This window comes from Phasianus colchicus, chromosome 9, assembly GCF_987193195.1.
Source record: "Phasianus colchicus chromosome 9, bPhaCol1.hap1.1, whole genome shotgun sequence".
Lineage (NCBI taxonomy): Eukaryota > Metazoa > Chordata > Aves > Galliformes > Phasianidae > Phasianus > Phasianus colchicus.
In genome coordinates, this window is record NC_143444.1 from 5780348 (window position 1) to 5795568 (window position 15221).

Consider the following 15221-nt stretch of genomic DNA (forward strand, 5'->3'; position numbering starts at 1 on the left):
CTGCTGGTCATCCTAAATACGAGCAGTTGCATCTTAGTGGAGAGACATGTGGGTCAGTGTTGAGCTGGAGCTGACCATTGTACCCTGTGTTAAATAAAAATCAAAGCATCCCGTGTTTTTATACAACACAGCCTTGGTCTCTTTGCAGCTTTTCATCCTGGAAAAGCAACGTTCCCCTGTTCTGTACAAACTGCTTTTAGACAGAGAACAAACCTCTCACCTTCCCCCTCACAACCAGCCCCAATTTGGGGACAAATTCCAAAGTCTGGAACAAAAACAGACGCGGTATTTTAACGAGCTCTGTTCTTCCTATGGGGCTGCTGGAAAAAGGGTGGCTCAGGACTCCCTGTGCTTCCTCCCATAGCGTGAGGCTGATGTCTTTCTCTTCATCCCAGATTTTCATGATCAATCTGAAGCGGCGCAAGGACAGGCGGGACCGGATGCTGCGGACGCTCTACGAGCAGGAGATTGCAGTCAAGATCGTGGAGGCTGTGGATGGAAAGTGAGTTCGCCGTGGCCCTCTGTACTTGGGGAGAGGTTGTAAGCAGGAGGACCAACTCTGTACATGGTCTGATTGAAACTGGAGAATGGGGAATGGCTTTAGCCTAAAAGAGGGGAGATTTAGGTCAATATTAAGGGGAATTTTTTTTACTCAGAGGTGGTGAAGTGCTGGGGGTGCTGGGGTGCCCATCCCTGGGGATGCCCTTGGCTGTGGATGGGGCCCTGGGCAGCCTGAGCTGAGGAAGGGATTGGGGAATCCCTTCCAACCCACAGCATTCTGTAGTTTTATGATTCTCTAAGTCCTCAGCAAGTGTTTGAGAGAATTCACCTCCTGGCAAGATCTTCCATCCAGGTGCTATGGAAATTCTGTGCTATGGTGTTAACCTGATATTGCCCTTTCCCTGAGCACCCTACCGTAAGGTGTGTTAGGGCATTTTTATAATGAGAAATAAAAGGACACGTTTTAGGTCTGGAAGTTGCACAGATTCCTGGAGAAGTGAGGAAGGAGTGAGGAACCCGTATGGATCTTGTGGTCTTTGAGTCCTGGGTATCCATCAGTTTTCTCAGAACGTCAGCAGCATTTCCCATTTTGCCTCTGTGTCCGGCTTAAGACGTGACTGTTCTGCAACGGTGACACACAATCTGTTTCTCAGAGCACTGAACACGAGTCAGCTCAAAGCTCTCAGCATCGACATGCTGCCAGGGTACCGGGACCCCTACTCCTCCCGACCGCTGACCAGGGGAGAGATCGGCTGCTTCCTCAGCCATTACTACATCTGGAAGGAGGTGAGAGGTTGGTGGGTGCTGTTCTTGATGACTCTGTAGGCGAACTCAGAGTCTGGGAGTGATCCTGTCGTCCTGCCTGCAGGATCTGGGAGCCACTGTCAGGTCAGGCTGACCTCCAGTGATCCCAGGGTGCGAGTGGGGCTGTCACTGATCTGTGCCCTCGTGTTGCAGGTGGTGAACAGAGGACTGGAGAAGACTCTTGTCATTGAGGACGACGTGCGCTTTGAACACCAGTTTAAGAGGAAGCTGATGAAGCTGATGGATGACATAGAACAAGCTCAGCTAGACTGGGAGCTTATGTAAGTGGTTGGCCCCAGGCACTTGGGAGCTGCTGGGCACACAGAGGGGAGCAGCATGCTGTGCCATGGCAGAGGTGCAGCTTTATGCCAGAGAGACTTCAGTGGGCTCTTCCCACTCCCTGGGGCGGAGTGGAGTGCCCCAGCTGTAGTGGGGGCTGTCAGTACCCTCTGTGGGCAGTGCTGGTTGGTCCCAGTGGTGTCAGAGATGCTGCTGTGGCAGAGGAGCTGGCACTGCCTGGTCCTGGGGCTGGACTGAGGCATTCAGTGCCCTTACAGAGCCTTTCACAGCTGTGCCACTGCTGGGTTACGGTATGGCTGTCTGGGAGCAGGGATTGCTTTTTGGATTGATTCTGCCCTGTCCTGGTGGAAATACAGCTGAGTGGTCTTCATTGCTGCAGATTTGCTTCAGTTCAAGTTTCTGTGGTCTCTTCACCCTTTCAGCTACATTGGCCGGAAAAGGATGCAGGTGCAGCAGCCCGAGAAAGCAGTTCCCAATGTCATGAACCTGGTGGAAGCTGATTACTCGTATTGGACCCTGGGGTATGCAATCTCTTTCCAAGGGGCTCAGAAGCTAATTGGGGCAGAGCCTTTCGGCAAGATGCTGCCTGTGGATGAATTTCTGCCAGTCATGTACAACAAGCACCCTGTGTAAGTAGGATGTCTCTGTGGCTTGGGTTGACGTATGCTGGGACTTGCTGAATGGTCTTAAAGCGGATGGCATCAATGCATCTTGCTTCTGCAGCCAGGCTGGGGGGGCAGGGCTGCTCCTTGTGCTTGTGGAACTGCTGTCGCAGGGCCAAGGCAGTGACAGCCCTGTGGTAGTGGGGCTTTGTGCCTGCCTGGTGCAGGGCCTGTGGGTTGTTCTGAGGTGCTTGTTGTCTGGTAACAGAGGCTTTGTGTGCATCAATGTAAGACTGTTTCCTCAGTCCTGGGGGTCAGACCTGCTCTAGGCTCACCCCAGCACCACCTTGCTGCACTGGGACCTGTCTGCTCAGTGGGTTGGCTTGTGGCTCCAAGTTAAACATGGACATGCACTCAGCTCTTCATGATTTTTTTCTCCCCCTTATAGAGCAAAGTACATGGAGTATTACGAGTCCAGAGACTTGAAGGCCTTTTCAGCAGAGCCCTTGCTCGTTTACCCCACCCACTACACAGGGCAGCCAGGCTACCTCAGTGACACAGAGACCTCCACCATCTGGGACAACGAGACCGTATCAACAGACTGGGACAGGACACACTCCTGGAAGTCACGGCAGCAGGGCCAGATCCACAGCGAGGCACAGAACAAGGATGCTCTGCCACCCCAGTCCTCCCTCAACACGCCGTCCTCCAGGGATGAGCTATGACTGCCCGCCTCCCCTGGGCTCTGTTGACAGCCAAACCTGCCTCACGCTTCGGCTTTTCACCTTTGGAAGTTGTGGAGCAGCTGTTTGCAGGGCCTCCATCCTGCTGCGTGGGATGGGACGGCGGGGCTGCTGGGTTGGGCCCCGTGGGGTTGGATCCAATTGGGTTGGACCCAGTTGGGTTACGGCTCACTGGGCTGCTTTTCCAAGACTGTGGGGAAACGAAGGAGGAAAAAGATGTTCCAGACAGGCAGAGATCTGAACAAAAGCCTTTGCAAGCTTTTGTTTAAAAACAAAGAAAAAATTCCTTGAATGACGTCTTTCTACAGTACCTTGTGTAGAATGCTGTATTTATAAAAATTAATATATAGAGGTGTACAAGTGTTCAGACCTTTCCGGATAGCTGTAACTGGGCTGCTGTGTAGCTTTTTCTCCTTGTAGGTCTGCAGGCTTTTATAACCCTGTTCATGAGAGAAACTGCAGGGAGTGTTTGGGTTAGGAGGTTTTGTTTTTGTCGGTTTCAGAATGGTTTCCGAAAATACTCCATGCACTGGAGCAGTGCTCTAAGTGTAGAATCTTCTTCCCTTCATGCATCTGCAGAAAAGCATTCCTAGCTTCCCCTCTGAATGTCAAGGCTGCCCGGATCCCATTCGGATGGGCTGCTGGCCCAGAATGGATGCGCTGGTCCATCAGAGAACCTGCAGAGCAGCAGGCAGAGCAGTGCTGCCACTTGTATTTCCTCTGCACCCCGAAAGGAACGCATTCAGCTTCCTTCCCCCTCCATGTGTTCCTTCAGGACGGAAAGGCAACTTGTCTTGATATTTTTTCACGTGAGGAGCAAACTTGTCTTTTTTTTTTTTTGGGTGCATGCTGATGTCCTTGCTGTTGGTTTCTGTGACAGCAGAGCGTGGTGGTGATGTTTTGAAGAGGTTTGGGAGCAGGAGGTGGCCACGGGCTGCAGCTCTGGGCTGCTCTCCTGCACGGCAGCGCAGAGCCTGGCTGCCAGCTGATCTGTGCAGTTGATCCGTGTGTGGTTGGTTTGTTGTGTTTTTTTTTAATTTTCTCGTTTGTTTTTAATAATTCCTCATCCATGTTGTGCTTTCTGCTAAAGACGACATGTTATTACCTGTCAGCGGGTCTGATAATACATAGAACCTGGTGCAAGAAATGCAGCTGTGTGCGCTCTTCATTGGGTGGGAGCAGGCACTGCTCGTGCTTGGTTTGGCTGAGGTGGCATCTTCCATTCAAGCCCAAATTGGTGCAGTCAAGAGCTTTCCCAGGGGAGGCAGAAGGAGCTGGGAACTTGAGCCAATTAATGTGGTGATGCTGAAGAGAGGGGCATTAATGGAAGGGGGGATGAGATGCGAAGGAACTGACGCACAGTTGTAATAAAGCCTAAGAGAAGGGCATAGATTAACTTAAGACAAATATCAGTGAAAAAAAAATATTTATATGCTTATTGTATAAAGATTACAGGTAAGCAGTTAAAAAAAAATCTTTATATATAATGTTCTGGGGAGGAGTCATTTTGAGGTCGAGACAGTTTTCCTTTCAGCTTAACACAGGCGTGCAATGGTGGAGTTAGCAACACTGCAGTTTACAAATGATGCTGTGCAGACATCAGTGCACTCTTTCTTACACTGAAATGCAAAGAAAACCACTTCTGCTGTAAACTTGTGCTGACCCTTGGCACGTGTGAGGGGTTGGTTACAAACTCAGTCCTCCCTCGCTCACCAAAGTCCAGGTTTAGTTTTTACACAGGCTGTGCCCTGGGTGGTGCCTCCTTGTGAAGGCAGCGTGCCAAATGGCACATTGCACTGCTGCCTGTGTCATGCATTTATCACAGGCTGCTGATGTACACTGAGCCCAGTTTGGACATAGCAGCTGCAGGATGGGTGGAAGAACGGCCCCAGGCATGTGTAAAATTCACTTTCTGAGTTGACTGTAACTAACACTAAGTTAAGCCAAAGGTGGCCTGTTCAGTAAGGGCTGTTTACAGTCCCAGTCTCATCTATGGCTTTATAAAATCAAACCTCCCTCCTTCCAAGGAAGCCTGGACTTTGGAAGACACTCCAGGCGTGTGTTTGTGGAGAACAGATGGTTAAATTCTTTATTCCAGCTGAAAGGATGTACCATGTCAGGAAATTCATTTATAGGTGTATACAAAGAGCAAGGGCAGTGGCTGGAGATAATGCATAATAATGCTACAAGGATATAAAATCTGTTTGTTTGGGGGTAATGCTAGTAATGGGGCTATTTCCTGTCGATACCCACTTTTAAGATAGAAGGTAATGCAGTTGCCTCCCATGGAATGAAAAAGGTGGAGTAATAATGTGGGGAAAGTTCAGCTCCTGAATATTGATTGCACATTACAAAGAGGTACATCAGTCACGTCAGAGTGCACGCAGAGGCATCGACTTCTGCTGAGTGGGTTAGCAAAGCAAAAGGAGAAAACAAAAAAAAAAGCAGAAGGCAGTGGCATTGAAGTCCAGACATGTAGTGTTGAGTGCCTTGCTCATGAAACAAATCATGACATGCATGTGAAAGCAAGCACAGTCCTCTCTTTTAATGTTTTTTGGAAAAAATAATGATAATCCCAAAATAGGTAATTTTCTGGCTTTCAACAAGTGCAAAAAGAAGGCTGCCAGCAGTGTGAAGGCAATGCACGTGCTTGCAGCTGCTTCTTCCTTTTCCAGAGATGAGGACTTCGGGGCTGTACCCACAGTGCCTTGCCATGGATGCAATTGGTGAGCCCACTCCTGTGACCCAGCACTGTCCTTGGGCTGCTGCAGGCTGGGAGGCTCCTGCTCCCTTCTGGCAGAACAGGCCTGTGGCTTTCCTTCTCCAGTTTTATAAAAATAAATTTAGGTATTCTCACTGTGTGTAATACTGGCACAAAGAAAAGGTTTTCTCACACAAGAAGTAAGTAGGCTTACGTGGTGTTCTGAGTACAAACATTGCAGTCCTTTTTTCCCCTCTAGGTGGGGTTTCTCACCTTCCTAATGTGCAAAACAAAATAATCCTAGTCCGGCCTGTCCTGTAAATCCGTGTCTGTCCAGCTGCAGGTGAAGAGACACACCTCTGGCTGGACGTTGACCCAATGCTCACTTCGCATTTGTCTCCAATGTTTTCAGCGCTGAATACTGACACGTTCACCTGCTGTGATTCTGTAATACTGGATGGTAGCGAAGGTTCGGTTCTCAAGCAGTTCAGCTCAGAGCGTGATTTTGCTGTTCCTGTTACTCCAGCACCCCCGTTTGGCAGTTCTGGGGAGCGTCAGGCTGGATCTGCTCCTCATTTTCACCTGCCCGTCAGCGGGAGCTTTTTTCCTCAGTATGAAGTCGAAGTTCACCTGGCTGTTCATGGCGTAGAACACGTTGGCGCTGTCTGGGATCACCAGCTCTGCAACAGAGGGACCAGAGCCAGCGTTCATTTTGGTGGTACTGCACAATGCAGGACAGAATGCAGGGGAGCTGATGAACAGATGCCCGCACACAGTGCTGCCCCTTTCTGCTGTACAGAAAACAATAAACTCTCAGAAACAGGAGAGAAAGGCTATGGAGGACATGAGGTGGCAGCAGCAGGGATCCAGGCTGTGCCCTGCCCCTCTGGGCAGGCTGCTCTGCTCAGGGAAGGCAAGCAGCCCTGGAAGTGGCTGTGTCCACACAGCACACGTACAGAAGGGCTGCCTGTAAGATGCTCTCCCTATAGAAGGCAAGGTGCTACACCATCCCCACGCAGTGATTATTCCCACTGGCAATTGTAATAACGCAGCATTTTACCCCTTCCTTGAAAACGGAGCATTACTTCTCAAGCAGCAGCAGTTCTGCCCCCCTACCTTTGTCCTCAGAGATGACCTGGACAAGCTCGTACTCCTCGGCTGCATCAGATTCCAGGTTGTGCTTTGACATAGCTCGCTGGATGACTGCAGGGGTTTTATCTTGGCTGGTTAGCTGCAAAGAGAGACAAACGAGTAGTGAGACATTCTGCTTGATCACTTTATATAATGATTTAATGATCAGTAAAGTCCTGTCTCTTTGCAGCCCAACTTGGCCTCGCAAAAGGTTTTAGAGAACTGAGTAATTCTGATGGGTCAGTAATATAGGAGTAGGCAGATACTCCTAGCTACTAAGCTGTGGTATTTATGACACTTACTTATTGTTATTTTAATTCAAGAAGACAGATGCTGTATGGGCAGAGCCAGCAGTAAATCACACAGTCTGCTTCCCTGAGCAACCACTCTGAGAGATGAGATGTTATTATTGCTAGCCATAAACTTCCACACAACTAACTGCCCCAGCTGCTGTTTGCAGACATCAATTAATCTGGAGCTTCACTGTGCTAAATACCTTCTCCAACATCTGGCAAAGGTTTTTGGCCTTGTAACTTAGGGTACTGTCTGCAGTGGTGTGCCAGGGACAGACATGAGGTTCTGCAGGGCCTCATCAACTCAAAGGGAAGATTAACTCTCTTGGAGGCAGAATTTGGCAGGCCCTCAGGGGGAACTGCTCTTTGCAATTTGGTGAGGGCAGACCATTAAAACCATGAAAAAGCTGAACTGGCTAGAAAAATAGCCTTGTTTGCTCCCAGGGAAGGCTCTGAGCAGAGCTTGTGTCGCTCACGTACCAAGCAGGAGAGGCAGCTTTAGCTAAAGGGCAGGAGCAGCACATCCTGCACCCATCGCACTCTTTCACTTAAAATTTCTTGATCCAACACAAACATAAATTTCATGACTACAAAGTGATACTCTGCTATATTCAAACCTCCTATTCACATCACGTTCCACAAACGTTGAATTTAAACATCTGTCATTTTCACTCTCAAGCCCTTTTTGAGTAGTCGGCTCAGCCAACTGGTCTCTGCACCATTAAAACCACCTTTTGTGTTTCAGCAATCGCCCAGAAAGGAAGCAGGATGAAGGCTAAGAGCAGCTTGCTGTTGCACACCACTCACCATGATGCTCTTGTACATATTGCCATTGTTGTCTTCCACGCTGATTCGGATGATGCAGGTGTCCTCGTTCTGCTGGTTGTAAACAGGGGGCAGCACTGTTGAGGTAATGGATGTCACAGAGATGGAACGCTTGTGGATCTTGGGGTTGGAGGACAAGAAGGGAGGGGATGAGATTATGTTGGTTAAAGATGACAGTCCCGAGGAGGATGTGTCCATGGAATGGATGGAGGAACAGGAGGAGGAGGATTCCGAGAGCTGCACAATAGGAAGAAAAACAGAGTTACAAACTGGAGAACACAGGAAAGTAGGAGGCACGTGCAAATCCTCACTGCTCTGCACTCTATGTAGAATTACATCCAAAAAAAACCCAAAAAAACAAAAAACTTGACGATTCATTTCAGCATTTTAGTGCTTCCTTGCTTCCAATTCGGTGAGTTGCTCAGACTGTGCGAAGGCCAGGAGGTGGCAGCAGAAACAAGGAACAGAGTGGGCTCCTGGCTGGGGACAGATGGGTGTGGGAAGGGCACTCTGCTCTGCAGCAAGACCCAAATTTGCACATGGAACTGGACTGGTGACTGCTGTGAAAACACACATACATATACAGAAACACACCCTTCCTTGTCTGCCCCTGCTCCTTGTCTATTCTTTATGCCTCCTTCCCTCCCCCTGAAGTGCAGGGTTTCACCATTTTCATCCATATGCCTGGCTCAGAAGCTGCCGCCAGGAGGTTCCCTCTCCAACTCGTGCTTCAAATCCACTTTAACAACCACTCCAGCTGAACTGCTTGAATGACTTAGTGAGATGGATGCTGACGTCTGGGACCTTGTGCCCCATTTGGTTTAAGAACACGAAATGCAATTTCATTTCAAATAGCCATAAGCCCAAGCCTAAACATCCCTAAAATGTCTTCGTGATTTAGAACAAAACAGAAGAATCTGCCAGTAGAGAAGGTGTCCCAGTGGATCCCCCAATCAGATCCCACCTACTGCCTTCCTGACTTTACACTTTGGCTGTCCAGAATGTACTAGAAAATGGCCAGCCCATCTGCTGCCAGCACAGACACACAGTTTCATCCCTACACCTTTACACTCATGTTGCTGGGGGACGTTCCAGATGCCCATGTGCAGGGCATGGGGCTCTGCCAAGCAAGAAGAAGGAAAAAAGGGGGATTTCCTGGCTTGCTGGTGCAATGCCTTTCTCCTAGGGGCAGCTGCAGCAGCCCTGCCTGCTCTGGGATGACACAGTGCTGTCACCAACATACACATGAGCTAAAACACAGCTGTGTCACATCAATTGCTTCAGCACGACAAGCATGGCAGCAGGCTGCTAACCACAGAAGAGCTCACTGAACCCGAGACAGCCTGGGGTGAAATGACTTGCTGCTGATTCACTCGTGTTCAAATGATCCATCTCCTTTGGTTTTGTTTGGGGAAGCCTACAGATCCTCCCGTCCTCATCACTGCTAACGTCACACTGCTGCATGCTGGAGAGATGTGCCACCATCTGCGAGCAGGATGCTCTGGCTCCTCACCCCAGTTCCTATGGTTCCAAAGTAGAAATGCTGCCAGTCTGTCCCATCCCTCCCAAAAAGCATGATGGGGGGCTGAGAGACAAATTAACCTCATACTGCTCCAAAACCTCCTCTAAAACCAAAAACACTGTCAGGCACCGCATTAAAATCTGGTTTCACAGAAGGCAAACTGCAGTCTGCCTGGTATCCTGGCAACACGAAAGGGATTGTGCAAAAAGCCCGACTGGATTGCTTTCATTTTTACACAGTTATTTTTAGAGTCTCTCCACTCCCCTAAAAGCAGTGCCCTAATCAAGACTCAAGGCTCGGGCAATATGGAAAGCCTGCCTTTGTCCAATTGTGCTGGCAACCAGCCCCAGGCTGTACCTTTTTCTGTGGCTCATCAGGAGTGTCTATGGGAGTGACGCAGACTTCTTCAGATTCAGAGTGGTTAGACTCACAGGATGACACACTGACCGAGTCCATGCTCTCACCAGAGCTCCCACTTGGAGTCGATTTGGGTTGCTCTTTGGTGGGCGTGCTGTTGGTGATCACCTCGGAGCCCAGAAACAGTCTAATATGGAAAACAAAGCGTAACAGCCAGTAAGCAAAAGCAGAACGGAGCTGGGTTGAGCAAAGCTGTCATTCGGTGCAAAATCTTTTGTACTGTTTTGCTTTTCTATCTCAAGTAGCCTATTGTTTTCATTTCCTCCCTACTGTTTATATCATTTGTCAAGAGAGTTTGCTACACACTAACATAGTCCTGTCTTGACCTCGCATAAGCTCCAGCTGCAAGACCAAAATCAGAGCTAACGCTCACTATCATAAACGAGGCTTCTCTTCAGTCTCATACATTTTCAGACTCTCTTGCCAGAAAGTGATTGATGGTAAATATGACATGTTTACAAACCAAGCTAGAGGCCTGGCAGCTCACTCCTTATGGACTGCTGCACACCATTGTCTCGCTGACACAAAGGAACTCAAGACAGAGACGCTGTGAGTAAGTAGGACAGTGAGTGATGGGTAATGTGTGGCCATACACTGGGCAAAGGTCTTCAGAATGCAGATTCACCTCTGCTGCACATTCCTGCACTCAGAAAAGCTGCCACAGATACCAGTTTCTCTCTGAGCTCAAACGGGCACAGGCACAATGAGATGACAAGAAAGTGTAAATGACACAAATGACAGGCTCTCCCTCACCGAGACTCATTTCCAAATGCAGGTCAGGTAAATTTAAAGGAGTGCCAAAGGAAACAAGCTTGTATAATACATAAAGCAGAGAAACCAAGTGAATTAGATGCCACGTCAGCACGTAGTTAATGATTTAAAACAATTTAGAGTGGTGTCACTCAGTGGTTCCAGGAAAATTAAGCCAGTCTTTTCTACAGTATTAATTTGCAGAATACTTTCAGCCTGTAGATGAAACAGCTCCTTACACAAAGCCTGCACAGTGCAAACAAAGCTGATGCTATGGCAAATTACAATCCTGGAGCACTGAAACACGGTCAGAAATAAGAGACCAATTCAGCAGTGACAATTCTTACACTCAGTTTAGGCACACACCAAAGGAGAGACTCGTGCAAAGCTCTCAGAGTTGAGGCAGTGCCATTTGCAAAGCTGGTGGTGCCACAGCTTTTCACAACCAACTTGGATGGACTGAACACACCTTTCCCAAACAGCTACCCACAGGTTTGTTCACTGTATTGTTTTGCACATCAGGACTCAGAACTCTGGACTGAAAAATCTGTTCTTCTTTCAGACCCTAGGATGTAGTAGTGGTGATGTAAAATGAATGGCTGTTTGCTCTTCTGAGGAAGCTAGGTACAAAATCTGCCAGGAAAGAACAGTTAAGAGCTGACAGAGCTGTTAAATTCATTGTTTTTCCCCTCATCTTGATGATGCCACTAACACTTTCATATCTCCTCTCACATCAGGTTCACGTTTCTCACCTTTAAGATATTTTGACGTTGACCCTTGACCTGTGTTTTCATTCCCTGCAGCTTTCCCTGAGCTCCTGCTCATCTGTTATTTCCACATCTGCTGGGCTGCACACCCCTGCTCTTTACCTACCCAAATCTTTAAGCTATTAGACTAAATTGGACCGTGTCCCCATGATTATTTTCCTTTTCCAACCTGAAGGCAGTTAGGCAGATTGTTTCTATTTTCAATGCCTTTTTGCCAACCTTCATTATCATAGTAAAATCCTGCAAGGAATTTTTGCATGCGGATAGTAAATTAGACTAATAACAGGCCAGACTTTATCCTCATTTACTCTGTTTTGCTACTGCGTTCAGGGAAGTTATTGCACAATAGGTACTGAATTTATAACCCAATCCAAAAATTGTTCCTTTTCCTGACTCTTAAAAAGGTTTGTTTGTCTCTAATCTCTTTCATCATTAATAATCCTCACAATCAGTTATAACAATAGAAGAAGACAGCTTCAGACAGAATTAAGAGTTTCTGGCCGATGGTGTCTCCTTAAAGTAATGTGGTGGTCTGGGTTCCCAGCCAAGTTTTCAGCTGGTGAAATGAGTTCTGCTTGCTGCTTTCATCCTGGTTCAGACCAACACACACAGTGCTGCTACATCCCAGTCATACTCACAGGCTGAGCCTCTTCACCATGCTTTTCCGAGGTTTTGGTGATGTGGTGCTCGTGTCAACAGCTGTTTCAATCTCACACGAGAGGCTGTAACTGCAGGACAGAGAGCACTGGCTCAATTTTTACATACAGTAGTATTAGTTACATATGTCAAAGTAGCAACAAAGAAGACATTTCAGAAATCTTCAGAAATCCCACTTCACAGAAGAATTGCAACCCCACAAAGAGGAACGCAGCCCACATTTCACCACGAGCTCTGAGCTGCCTTGGCTATTGCTGCCTGTGTCCACCAACTGAGTGCTCTGCATCCTGACAGAATCACAGAATCACAGAATCACTAAGGTTGGAAAAGACCTATAAGATCATCCAGTCCAACCATCCACCTATCACCAATGGTTCTCACTAAACCATATCCCTCAACACAACATCCAAACATTCTTTGAACACCTCCAGGGTCGGTGACTCCACCACCTCCCTGGGCAGCCCATTCCACTGCCTGACCACCCTTTCAGAGAAGTAGTATTTCCTAATATCCAGCCTGAATCTTCCCTGGCGAAGCTTGAAGCCATTCCCTCTAGTCCTATCACCAGTTACACGAGAGAAGAGGCCGACCCCCAGCTCGCTACAGCCTCCCTTCAGGTAGTTATAGAGAGCAGTAAGGTCTCCCCTGAACCTCCTCTTCTCCAGACTGAACAATCCCAGCTCCCTCAGCCGCTCCTCATCAGGCCTGTGCTCCAGACCCCTCACCAGCTTTGTTGCCCTTCTTTGAACACGCTCCAGGGCCTCAATGTCTTTCTTGCAGTGAGGGGCCCAGAACTGGACACAGTACTCAAGGTGCGGCCTCACCAGAGCTGAGTACAGGGGAACAATTACTTCCCTACTCCTGCTGGTCACACTGCTTCTGATACAAGCCAGGATGCCATTGGCCTTCTTGGCCACCCGGGCACACTGCTGGCTCATGTTTAGCCGAGCGTCAACCAACACCCCCAGGTCCATTTCCTCTACACAGTCTTCAAGCCACTCCGCCCCAAGCCTGTAGCGTTGCTTGGGGTTGCTGTGGCCAAAGTGAAGGACCCGGCATTTGGTCTTATTAAACCTCATCCCATTGGCTTCAGCCCAGCTCTCCAGCCTGTCCAGATCTCTCTGTAGGGCCTCGCTACCCCCAGGCAGATCGACACTTCCAGCCAACTTGGTGTCATCTGCAAACTTACTGAGGGTGCACTCAGTGCCCTCATCCAGGTCATCAATAAAAATATTGAAAAGGACAGGCCCCAGCACCGACCCCTGGGGAACACCACTCGTGACCGGTCACCAGCTGGATTTAGCTCCATTGACCACCACTCTCTGGGCTCGACCCTCCAGCCAGTTCCTTACCCAGCCAAGAGTGCACCTGTCCAAGCCACGGGCTGCCAGCTTCTGCAGGAAGCTGCAGGATCATGGTCTGAGTGTGTCTGGGTATGCAGACAGCCCAGACACAACAGGCTCTCACATTTCAAAGTCAGAACCCTCATTTCCAATCTCAGAACTAAGCCCTGCTCAGTGTTAGGCAGTTTTTCTACAGCTGTTGAGCAGCAGACAGATGTATTTCCACCATGCTGGAGCAGCAGTGTATGCTACATCTGTAAGAGGATCCCTAATGGCTGACATAACTCATCCAGGTGGGCTTGGGGTAAGAAAAGCAAAGCCTGCTTTGCCAGCTGGATGCAGAACCATACCTCTCCTCCTCGCTCAGAAGCTGCTGCCTCCTGAACCACTGGATGAATTTTTGGTCTGGTGTCATGCAATAGCTGTTACATGCAGATTGCAAGAGCTTAATCTGGGCGATTACTTCAAATTCCTAAGAAATAATCAAACAGAAATTCTATTTAGAAAACAAGATGAAGCCAAACAGATTCATTCATATAAATAGAAAACGAGATAAAGCCAAACAGAGTCATTCATATACTAAATATATGCAACAACAGACCCAGGACAAACTTACTGTGACTTGCAGCTGAGGAACTATTTCAACAACCAGTTTACAATCAATGAAATCTGCTGTAGTTTCTGTTTGTTTGTTTTTTCCCCAGTATCCTTAATGTCCATTGAAACATGAGCATTTTATTAAAGATGCACCAATTCAAAGACAAGCACAAGGAACCACGCTCCACCACAGAGCTTTTTTCCAAGTGCAGCATCAGTGCAAGCCAGCTGAGCAGCAGCACAGCAGTTCCTCTTCCACAAACAGCAAAGAGACACAAGTTCATAAATTACTCTTATCAATAACCTGAACCATGCAGTTATATGTAAAAGGTGAGTCCAAGAAACAGTTTATGGAGCTGGGAAGTGGCTGGGGAAGGAAATGGCTCCATCATAGCCAAATCCAAGTCACTTTCAGGCCCCCAGACAGAGATTTGGGCACAAATTTATTCAAACAAATGTGACCCAACGTGCTGCATATGCCTCAGCAAAGAGAACAGGCGTCAAACATGAGAATTCTCTAGAAGGGGGCATCAGTGAACTGAAAATCACACAACATGTAACTTACCCTTCGCCTCTTCTCAAAATTTATCAGGCCACCCTGTTGGAAGCAAAGAGAAAGGATCAGGGTAGAAGAGCACGTGCTCAGTTGAACTTAATCACAAATAAGATGGAGTAGCACACTAACATAGACCAGAGGCCTGCCCTGAGCAAGGACCTTCTAAAAATACTGTTTCCCAATTGGATGAAAACCATAGCACTCATGTATATGGATCTCCAAACGTTATCTGTCTTCTTGGGCAATCTGCTCAAGAAGAAAAGTCCAGTATAAGAAAGCTGCACTGAGATCAGGTCCGAGGAAGTCCTTGCATGCAGGAAACAAACTTGATTTCTGCCTATACTGTGAGTTCAGCAGCGTTTCCAGCAAGCTTCAGGAACACCAGCTGAACACAAAGCACAGAGGAATGGGAAACTGCCAAAAAGAAAACGGATATATATAGCAATCTCATTCAAGCCTGCTATAGCACACTTGGAAAAACTAACAACAACCAAACAAGCCAGCAGCAGTTACTAGCCCAGACAGAAATTTATTTGCCCACTCCTATCATAACCATCAGCACTGGCACAGTTAAGTCTGGGTGCCTGCAGCAGGGCTCCTCGAGTGTCTGCATTAATTGGGAACCAATTTTCAAAGGCGTCTAAAAACCTCTGAAACAAACACCTCTGAAAATCGACCCCCTCCTCAGGCTCTGTTATGTGACCAGACTCCT

At 48.1% G+C, this 15221-nt stretch overlaps 2 protein-coding genes across 3 annotated transcripts in view; one reads left to right on the forward strand and one right to left on the reverse strand.

The window, feature by feature from the left end:
• The window catches only part of COLGALT2 (collagen beta(1-O)galactosyltransferase 2), a 32411-nt gene extending 29000 nt beyond the window's left edge, over positions 1 to 3411 (forward strand). The window contains exons 8-12 of the mRNA XM_031595519.2: positions 396 to 502; positions 1155 to 1287; positions 1459 to 1586; positions 2028 to 2234; positions 2656 to 3411. Coding sequence (XP_031451379.2) covers positions 396 to 502; positions 1155 to 1287; positions 1459 to 1586; positions 2028 to 2234; positions 2656 to 2932 — 852 coding nt within the window. The 3' untranslated portion in view covers positions 2933 to 3411. The remainder of the gene's footprint in view (positions 1 to 395; positions 503 to 1154; positions 1288 to 1458; positions 1587 to 2027; positions 2235 to 2655) is intronic.
• Positions 3412 to 4367: 956 nt separating this feature from the next.
• RGL1 (ral guanine nucleotide dissociation stimulator like 1) overlaps positions 4368 to 15221 on the reverse strand; it is a 65840-nt gene continuing 54986 nt past the window's right edge. For both annotated transcript variants that reach the window (XM_031595517.2, XM_031595518.2), the window contains exons 12-18: positions 14519 to 14551; positions 13707 to 13828; positions 11995 to 12084; positions 9780 to 9966; positions 7883 to 8137; positions 6768 to 6882; positions 4368 to 6331 (exon numbers count right to left, since the gene is read on the reverse strand). In XM_031595517.2, the coding sequence (XP_031451377.1) occupies positions 6144 to 6331; positions 6768 to 6882; positions 7883 to 8137; positions 9780 to 9966; positions 11995 to 12084; positions 13707 to 13828; positions 14519 to 14551 (990 nt within the window). In that variant the 3' untranslated portion in view covers positions 4368 to 6143. The remainder of the gene's footprint in view (positions 6332 to 6767; positions 6883 to 7882; positions 8138 to 9779; positions 9967 to 11994; positions 12085 to 13706; positions 13829 to 14518; positions 14552 to 15221) is intronic.